The sequence below is a fragment of the Suncus etruscus genome, chromosome 13, assembly GCF_024139225.1.
Source record: "Suncus etruscus isolate mSunEtr1 chromosome 13, mSunEtr1.pri.cur, whole genome shotgun sequence".
Classification (NCBI taxonomy): Eukaryota; Metazoa; Chordata; class Mammalia; order Eulipotyphla; family Soricidae; genus Suncus; species Suncus etruscus.
Window position 1 is genome coordinate 50426881 of NC_064860.1, and position 10712 is coordinate 50437592.

Genomic DNA, 10712 nt, shown 5'->3' on the forward strand with positions numbered 1-10712 from the left:
AAGTTTAAAGTCCTGTCTCAAAAATGAAGCTTAAAAATGAATGTTATACCTTTTTATGACTATGTCATTTTTCTGATATTTTTTTCTCTCTGTGTACCCCACTCCTGCTTCCTATTAAACTAGTCTCATGTGATAGCTCTCACTTATGCAATTTTCACCTATCACTTAGGATATTCAAGAGGTTTACAAGGGCCAAAGGCCATATGGTCCCAGTTGAGACAAGCTGGTGTAGAGGGTTGGTTTTCAATACTATTGTTGGTGGTAGTATTATAATAAATATTATATGAGTGTTACTAATTAAAAAATCAAATCCATTATCTGATTTCCTCTAGGTTTATCCTGATGGATTTTATTAATTTGGCCCACAGACTAGTTTTAGCACCAACTGTTGCATTAAATGCAACTGGTGGCATTCCTGCTTCTAAGTCTGTAGATGGCCCAGAGCACACATTCTTTTTTTTTTTTGTAAATAAAGTTTTATTGAACCACAACCACCTTTCTTTGATAGGAGAGGCCAAGCTGAACAGTTGTGATAAAGACTAAATGTCCACAAAGTTGACAGTTTATACTATTTGGCCTTTTTTAGAAACAGTTTGCCAGCCTTTGCTTTAAAGCATCCTTTTTAAAATTATTAAACTTTACTCTGGGTATACATTTAAATCCTCCCCCTTCCTCTTTCTTTTTTTTATTTTTTATTAAATATATTTTTATTTAAGTAACATGATCATATTTGGGTTACAGTCATAACCAGAACACCCCCCTTCACCAGTGCAACATTACTCCCTCCCCCCTTCCCATCCCCTACCTGTATTCGAGACAGGCATTCTACTATAGTAATTTGTTTTTAAGTTCAGTAAGTTGTATTTTTTTTCCTTAAAGGATAAGAGTAAAAAATATATAGTAAAGGTTGATAGTGGCAATCGCCAATGTTTGCATAGGTCCAGAAAAATGGAGAAAATGGAAATAAAAGTCCTTGACCTGATTACAAAAAGGCCTCACCCCAGAAGTTTATTGGCATAAGACAGACTCTGGGTTCCAGGCATACCAGTCTATCCAACTCCAGTCATTCTCAAGGTCCCGGTGAAACTTTTGCACACTTTAGCTATAGTTGGTATCAGACTTTTATATTTAAAGACTCTGGATTCTGTGCATTTTTTTCGTCGATGTCAGGCTGATGTGGAGCATCTTCTAGTTTCAGCATATCATTAAATGCAGAGCGATCTGCCCTGCATGCAGACTGTTGCTGAGTTGCCTGGGTGTTGGGAGTACTCTTTGGAGTAAGTCAATGCCAAAGCAGTGGTAGGTCTTCCCTGGTAGAGGCTTGGATCCTGAAAATGTTAAAGACAATTGTGGTTGTTTCCATAGTTCAGGTGTGTGTGGGCAATGCCCTATCTTCTGAGACCTGAGCCAAATCATTATGCCAATGTTCAGGGTAAAGGGCCTAATTACATTACCAAATTTGTGTTCCCATCTCTATTAGATAAAAACTTGTTTGCATATTTATTATTTTCCTATTGTAATGTGCCTATGCAAAAGAGAAGCAATGCAACAAGATATTGTTGGTGCATCTGGGGGCCAACGAATAAAGTCCAACATTTCCCGTAACTTGGTATAAACGTGAAATCTATACAGAGTTACACTTCTACCAGTATTGCTTATAAAACAGATCTCACAGGGGGAAAATCAAACAATCAAATAACTAATCTAGTGGGCAAAATTGTCACTATATTTGAAAAGAGTTATAGATGTAAGGGAATACATCTGAGATATACAAAAGAGATGCATGTGACCCTTTTATGTTTTAAAAAAAAAAGAAAGAAAACAAGGGTATTTGAAGACAATAGGTGATAGTTGAGTTTGAGACATGTTTTGCAGCATTACAGAACTCTATATTGTCCTTGAACTAGGGGTTATGCTGAAGCTGATTCCGGTATCATGCATCCCCCCCATGCCAGGCGGGTTTTCATGGCCAGCCCTGGCAACTCGGGCCCTGGGGGGTGGGTGGAGGAGGGAAACCCCTCCCCTATGTATGTTCGACCCCCTGTTTTGTTTGCTAGTAATACTATTTTTCAAAACAAATGTACTTTTTAAGCATTATCCAAAAACGATACTAGCCTGTTCCGAGGAATAAAATCAGGATGCCCAAGGTTCTGATAAAACACTCAAATTGACCTTTATTGTCTAGTCTTTTATGTATTGCCTCTCCCCTCACCCCTTTGTCTCTCCTACCTCCTCATACCCAAACCCTGATCCATTATATTCCCCTTATTCAATCCTCCTTATCCTCAGTTCCTGATTAGGTAGACACCAAGACTGACCTTCTGCTCCAACACCACCATCCAGCTCCTCATTGAATGACACCCTCTCGGTCCTCAGCTGATGCCTATACAAACAACTACAACCAACAATCCTGTTGACCCATAGCACACATTCTATTGAAAATCTGGAAGTGTATTTGTAACCTGGAAGAGGAAACCTCTTCTCTCCTTGTCCCTCAGATAGACCTTTGTCAAGGGCTTCAGCACCAACTGCAGGATATCCCTTTGGAATTTAGTGGTTAGTCTAGAGATTCTAGACACTGCACAGCAGACTAATGTCTTTTTGTTTGTTTGCCTGTTTTTCAGGAAACTGTTTGCTGGACCTACCACGGAAGCAGATTCTGGGTCCTGAAGAACTTCCAGGTCAGACGTATGATGCCACCCAGCAGTGCAACCTAACCTTTGGGCCTGAATACTCTGTGTGTCCTGGCATGGATGTGTGTGCTCGACTATGGTGTGCTGTGGTACGTCAGGGTCAGATGGTTTGTCTGACCAAGAAGCTACCTGCTGTGGAGGGAACTCCCTGTGGTAAAGGGAGGATTTGCCTACAGGGCAAGTGTGTGGACAAAACCAAGAAAAAATATTATTCGGTAAGTTCATTTCTCATCTTGCCTTGACTAGAGAACCAAGGTCTGAGATACATTCTTATGACATTGGTGGAGTGTTGAGTGGGATTGTTGTACCCAGAATATTTTATTGCCAACTTAAAATTAGTTTGCATTGGAGAATCCCTTTAAGGATTTCTTTTAGTTTCCTCCTTGACCACAGAGGCCTGTCTCTGCTGTTTAATGGTGAAGAAAATGCAAATCATACATATTCTTCCTTTGTTAGGTTTTCTAAACAAGTAGATTATCCTAATTATACCTAATGGAGATCTTAAATGGGAATCTTAACTCTATTCATATAATGCCAAATCACTTTTTGGAAGTTTACTTTTAAATTTCTCTGAAATTAAGTTTCCTCATAGAGAATTAGCTCGAGTTCCTTTTGCATCACTGGAGAGTATCAACCACTACCCACTTCTACCTACCCACTTCCCAACACACACACACACACACACACATACACACACACAACCGAACACACAGCAACTTCATCTAATTTCAGGAGCTAAAGTTACTCTGTTCTATGAGAGGAATATCCTTCCTATTTCCTTATAACTACCCTTCCTTCTAGTCACCAGTGTCACATTCATTTTCAAGACCCACATCCCTAGAAAACATGATGACATCATGCCATTATTAGCATTTCTCAAAATAATCACACTATTTCTTTTCAGTTAACCACGTTATAGGCATCCAAGGAACCCTTTACTCATTTCAGTGGCAAAAACTCTACTTCTGTTTAAAGTCTCTCAGCTCCCTTTCGTTGGTGTTTTTTTTTTCTTCCTTGAATTCTGTGTGAACAAATGGAGAAGCATCCTTCAATATCTAGCCACTTCTCTTTAGAGTGACACTTAAGTGTACATAGCAATTAAGTCAAGTTTGGGTCAAGTGCATTTCTGTGTGTCACAAAGCATCTGTCTTAGACATGATGGAGGCTATCAACAAACAGACGTGAAACTCAGGAGGTTAAGGGAGAAAAAATAATGCAAGCAAAGTCAATGCTTAGAATATGCAGCACTTTTAAGCAATGACCAACAAACACATTTTGTTCAAGATATAAGATAAGAATGATAGGTCCAGAGTAAGCAGGAGGTAATCTTGGCAGAACACAGTATTTAGGGTGAACAATCAAGAAGTTTTTAGTCTTGGGTGAATAAAGGGGTGGAGAAAATATTGAGTGGCTTAGAATTAGAAGTTAATTGTGAGGGACAGATAGATAACACAGTAGTAGGCATTTGCCTTGTACACAATCGGCAGACTCAAAGCAAACCTGCGTTAAATTCTGGGCATCCCATATGGTCCTCCTAGTCTTCCAGCAGTGAGTTCTGAGAGGCACTAGATGTGGCCAAAATAACAAAAACAAAATAAAACATCTCCCCCCAAACAAAAAATTCTGTATCTATAACATTCTATCACGTTAATAAAAAACATTTGCAATTAATGACTACTCAACTGTAACTGTGATAAAACCTCTCCTGTAGCATAGCAGGTAAGGTATTTTCCTGTTAGAACTTTTAACATTTAAGATAGTTGCATCTTCTCTTGAGTTCAGATATCTTGTTTTTTGTATTTCAGACATCAAGTCATGGTAACTGGGGATCCTGGGGGTCCTGGGGTCAATGTTCTCGTTCATGTGGAGGAGGCGTCCAGTTTGCCTATCGTCACTGCAATAACCCAGCACCCAGAAATAATGGGCGATACTGCACAGGAAAAAGAGCCATTTACAGATCCTGCAGTGTTGTCCCCTGCCCACCTAATGGTATGATGTTCCCCAGTATCCCCACTCTGGACTATGTGCCATTAGCTCTCTTGCAGAATTAGGAGAGGTTGGAGAAATAACCTACTGTAATTACTGCACTTCTCACTTCAGCAGCGTTTTTAGCAACAAATACCTGAGTGATTTTGAAAGTAGTTCATTAAAAGCAATTGATATTTAAGGAATAGAAAGAAAATAAGTATTGCTTGCAACTCTGATAGAGAAGAAATTTTTCAACCTTGTAACCTTGGTAGCAAAAAGTCCAAGGCAGACCTCCCAGTAAAGTCTCCAGCACTACATATGGTCCCCAACTAAATCTAGGTGTGATCCTTTGGCACAAAGATCAGAGTAAGCCCAATATTATAATATAAAAAAAGAAATATTTTTCAGGTTAATTCCTTTGTTTGGTTTTTGGCAGAAATTGTTCCTGTCTCCGGGGACCATATAGGACGCCAGGGATCCAACCAAGATCTGTCTTCTTGCAAGGCAGATCCCTTACTGCTGTGCTATCACTTCATCCCCTCAGGTTAATTCCTTAAATATTAAATAATTTAAATGTTAAATTATTTCAAGACTGGAGAGATTTTAGTACAGCAGCTAAAAGCATGTGTCTTGCATATAGTCTATCAAGTTCAATTCCTGGCACTTAAAATTGTCCCCTGAGCACTACTAGGAGGGATCCCTGAACACAGAGTCAAGGATAAGCCTTGCTAGTTGTGGCCCTAAGATCAAAATTAAGGAAAAGAATAAATTGGAAAAGGTATTACAGTGGGTAATCTGCTTGTTTTGCAAACAGTCAACTGGTTCAGGCCTCTTTTCTCTATGACCTTTCAAATTCTGCCAAGATGGGCCCTGAGTGTAAATATAGGGGTAAGTCCAGGAGTTACCCCAAAGCACCTCAAAGCATAAGCAACTAAATTAAAATTCTATCAAAGTTTTTAATCAAATCATGTAGCAAGGTAACCGGCTTGTTTTCTAGGTAAATCTTTTCGTCAGGAGCAATGTGAAGCCAAAAATGGTTATCAGTCTGACACGAAAGGAACGAAAACTTTTGTTGAATGGGTCCCCAAGTATGCGGGTGTTCTGCCAGCAGATGTGTGCAAATTGACCTGCAGAGCTAAGGGAACTGGCTATTACGTGGTTTTCTCCCCCAAGGTAACTGCAACAGTGCGCGGAAACTATAGGATTTCTTTTTTTTTATTATTCTTAATCTTTAATAATTTCATTGTTTAAGCAGCCTGGTTGCCAGAAATGTTCATAATTGGGTTTCTTAGTGGAAATGGTTTTGTAGGAATGAAACATGCAGCTCCTGTATGTAAACAGTCATTATTGAGGGACTGGGAGGATTTGAGAGAGTTTTATTTTCGACTCTGTTATTTCTACACTTTCAGGCTTTATGAATAAAAATCATTTTGCAAATAGAACCAGTAAATGGCTTAAAAGCTATTTTTGAAAAGTGTAACTGTCATGAAAGGTGAAGCAGAGTTTCAACTTCAAAACCACCAGCATTCCCTAGGCACATTTGTAAAGGGACTGTAAAGCAAACTGTTTCCCTTCCTTTTTCTATCGCGTATTTAGCAAATCTTTTGGTGATTCATAAAAATAGGTTTCAAAATCAACATTTCCAATTTAGACATTAGACAATAAATCAATTCCATTCTATTTATACACATTAATGTACATTTATGCAAAATTGTCATTCCTTATAAAAGGGCATTTGCTGAATCATGCAGATTTTTTTCATTAGAGTGTTATGCACTTATTTAAAATACACTTCCAAATTGATGCTGTGAAACTATCTCTCTGATCAGAGATACAATAAGTACGGGGTAAAGAAACTTGCCTTGAATGCAGTCAACTCCATTACTACTCCTGGCATCACATTGGTCCCTGAGTACCACCAGGAATGATCTCTGAGCTGAGCATTGCTGAATGTGGCCATCTGCCCCAAATAAAAATAAAACTAGCCCTGAAAATTGCTTTTAAGATATGACATATTATTGAAAAATTAGTTAGTGCATAGCTTTGACAAACTTTGAAATGGTTTGTCTTTTGTATTTTATTTTACTGTTTTGTTGTGAGGACACATCCCACAGTGCTCAGGGCTTATTCCTGACTGCACTCAGGAATCAACTTGCAGTGTTCAGGGTACATACAGAGTACCAGGAATAGAACCTGGGTCAGCCACAGGCAAAGTAAGCACCCTACCCACTGTACTAACTCTCTGGCCCCAGAAATCTTTTTATGGCTTTGTTTTGTTTTATGGTTTTTTTCTGGCAACATGCTTTAAGTGAAAAAAGCCATCTTTGTCAATGAAACAAGTCAAGGCCATTCTACAGTAATGTAAAAAGACAGAAATGGAGGTGACTGTCTTAGATTCATGATACATTTGGACAGAATTTAAAGGAGTAAATGTATGACCTCAATTATCATAAATTTTTCCTGAATTTATCTAAAGGACTTATTTTTGGTTAGAGACACCTGGAAATAATGGCAGTGATTTATTGTAGAGTTTTCAATGTAGCATTTCTTCCAGTTGAACTCAAGACTCAAAATTTTCACCAGAGAAACCTAATGTGTAGTCATGAGGCTGTCCTTCCCTAATGTGTCTCTCCCTGTCCAGGTTACTGATGGAACTGAGTGTCGACCATACAGTAATTCTGTCTGCGTGAGGGGAAAATGTGTGCGAACTGGCTGTGATGGCATCATCGGCTCCAAGCTCCAGTATGACAAGTGTGGGATATGTGGTGGTGACAACTCCAGCTGTACAAAGGTTGTGGGCACCTTCAATAAGAAAAGGTAATACAAAAGGACAATTGCTTATATCAATCGCACAGTCTTTGGGCTTAACAAGTGGGTATGTTACATTATCCCCTCTCTATAGGCAGAGGTCAGGCATGGTTCTAATAATTCCTTTTGAAAATGGAATGGAAGGGGGGCATATAGCTTCTAATTAACCAACGAAAAGAAAGACTTGGAGTCTCTGAAAATAGGTGAACTGCAGTGACCACAGTGTCAAGATTTTGCAGTGTTGAAATAGAAAACAAAATGCTGGCGATCTTCTACTTTATAGATAACTAGCAGATCTGTTTTCCTCAAACATAAATCAGGAAAATATGAGTAGTTTATATCATAACTACTTTTGAAAAATCATTATTATAAATATTAATATATATGTATTGATTTGGGGGCCACAAATGGCAGTGCTCGGGTTACTCCTTATTCTGTGCTCAGAAATCTGTTTTGGCAGGCTCTGGGAGCCATAAAGGATGCTGAGAATCAAACCCAGGTCTGCCTCATGCAAGCAAATGCCTTTCCAACTGTGCCATCACTCTGACCCCCCAAAAGTTCTTAAAAAATTTTTTTTGGTTTTTCAGACCACACCCGTTTGATACTCAGGGGTTACTCCTGGCTAAGCACTCAGAAATTGCCCCTGGCTTGGGGGGACCATATGGGACGCCGGGGATTAAACCACGGTCGCGATCTTTCCTTGGCTAGCGCTTGCAAGGCAGACACTTTACCTCTAGCGCCACCTTGCCGGCCCCAAGTTATTAAATTTTTGTAGGATGTATTGTTCTAGATAAAAAGCATCTTGCTACAAAAAGGAAAGTTTTTGTTTGCAGGATGCTATAGATAATATTCTATTTTATAGTGAATGTTTTTGGCTTATACAATCAATTCAGGACAAAAGTCCATCAGACAAAAAGCTCTTCTTCCTCTCCTATTGATAGGAATTCCATGAAACATATGTGGATTTTCAGAGTCTGATTTTCTCATTATGTAGAGAGTAAGAATATGAGGGTAGATGGACCAGTATGATAGAAGAGTGGTTAAGGCATTTGTTTTGCATATGTCTAAACTGAGTTCAATTTCTGCATCTCATATGCTCTCCCACCCCCAAGCCAGCCAGGAATAATGCCTGAACACAGAACCAGGAGTAACCCCTGAATACATCTGAGTATGGCCCATAAAATATTTGGGGGTAATTAATTATATTTAATGCACATTAATCATACTTCACTGACTATTTGCCTATTTCTATTTAAATAAAATGATATGTAAATCTTAGGGAGAACCATATTATAAAATTTCTCAAAGGTAATTTTGACCAAAAAAATTTCTTTTTTCTGGTCTAGTCCCTTGGTTTTTAACTGGACAAAGGAAAAAAAAACCTTTTTTTTATGTCCAAGCAATTTTGGAAAGCTTCCAGATAGGTGAAATATTTCTGCCTTTATCTATTTTCCTGATCAGATAATGGATCATTCAAAATCTATTTCTCACTCACTATAAAATCTCCAGTTCATCATAGTAGTTTGCAGATATATTCCAGAAATTTTGGTCCTACACTAGAAATATTATTCCCTGTTGATGAAGCTAGTCATTTGTGATTTCACACTTTTAGAATTTGTGTTCTCCCAGGCAATCCTGAGTCAAACATCCTCATCAAAATGTAAAGGACCTCACTTTAAAGTGTAGCATAGGTTGAAATCTGGGTTTGTGCAACTAGTTTGATCATTGAAAACCAGGTAGCACTCCATGAGAGCAGTTATCAGTGTTCCTTTCTAAAAGTTGGACACTTCATTATAGAGTCTGGAGATTAAAAATTTTAGGTCACCACCATCTAATTCTTGTGTACAATGAAATTTAAGAAACGTGAATGATTTCTATAAGATGAATGAAGAGCAGACTTTGTATTAGTCTCTTTTTAGGCTTAAAATCCTATCTTATGCCAAGATCGGTCATCTTTAAATTTATTATAAATTGTTATAGTAGGCTGCCAATAACAACCTCCTCATTCTGAGCATCATAATAAAAATAGGTTCACAGAAACCTAGTAGCAATTTTATTTTAATGAGAAAAATATTGATAAACCCTTTCAAACTAATCTATTTAATACATCCAAGCTTTTTGTTAAGACTTTTAGAAAATTGCTGCTTATTCATTTATGTACTTATTAATTTTTCCTCCCCATCTCCCTTATTCCCTTCTTTCCTCCTGCCTCCATGGATATTTCTGCTTCCAGCAAGGGTTACACTGATGTTGTCAGGATTCCTGAAGGGGCAACTCATATAAAAGTTCGACAGTTTAAACCCAAAGACCAGACAAGATTCTCAGCCTACTTGGCCCTTAAGAAGAAAAATGGTGAGTATCTTATCAATGGAAAGTATATGATCTCCACTTCGGAAACAATCATTGACATCAATGGTACCGTTATGAACTACAGCGGTTGGAGCCACCGGGATGATTTTCTACATGGAATGGGCTACGCAGCCACCAGGGAAATCCTGATTGTACAGATTCTTGCGACAGACCCCTCTAAAGCTTTAGACGTCAGATACAGTTTTTTTGTTCCTAAGAAGTACACTCAAAAAGTCAACTCTGTCATCAGCCATGGAGGCAATAAAGTGGGATCACTACCTCCACAGCTTCAGTGGGTGACGGGGCCATGGCTAGCCTGTTCTAGGACCTGTGACACGGGCTGGCACACAAGAACAGTGCAGTGCCAGGATGGAAACCGGAAATTGGCAAAGGGATGTCTTCTCTCCCAAAGGCCTTCTGCATTTAAGCAATGTTTGCTAAAGAAGTGCTAGCCTGTGGCTCTGATCTTACATGGAGGGATAGCAAATGGATCAAGTTATGGTGACAAAGAGGTCTACTGAAATACAGAAAGTCATGTATCAGCATCATTGTCGATGGGAACCCAAGTAGGAGCAAAGTCTGCTTTCCATGACCAAGTGGAGTACTGTACTTGCTTTCTGGGACAGAGAAGACCTTGGATGTAGATACGTTGGGAGCTATTGGACATTCACCATCTATCTGATAGGAATGAAAAGACACCAATGAATGTAGAATCAGGGGACATTTGAAGATGGCAGTGCATTCTCTCCCCTTTGTCATCTACCTCTTAGAGAATGTCTTCAAAGGCATTGGAGTTGTTTTCACCCATAATACACAGTAGCTTTTTTTACTGTTTGTAAATATGTTTTCCCTTGATATGTCACTTTATATCACTCAGTTCTATTAAAATATAGA

The 10712-nt window shown here is 38.7% G+C and overlaps 1 protein-coding gene across 1 annotated transcript in view; it reads left to right on the top strand.

The window, feature by feature from the left end:
- Positions 1-10330, top strand: part of ADAMTS5 (ADAM metallopeptidase with thrombospondin type 1 motif 5) — a 50458-nt gene extending 40128 nt beyond the window's left edge. Inside the window, exons 4-8 of the mRNA XM_049785760.1 lie at positions 2625-2908; positions 4499-4682; positions 5659-5834; positions 7303-7478; positions 9703-10330. Of these exons, the coding sequence (XP_049641717.1) occupies positions 2625-2908; positions 4499-4682; positions 5659-5834; positions 7303-7478; positions 9703-10270 (1388 nt within the window). The 3' untranslated portion in view covers positions 10271-10330. The remainder of the gene's footprint in view (positions 1-2624; positions 2909-4498; positions 4683-5658; positions 5835-7302; positions 7479-9702) is intronic.
- The last annotated feature ends 382 nt before the right edge of the window (positions 10331-10712 follow it).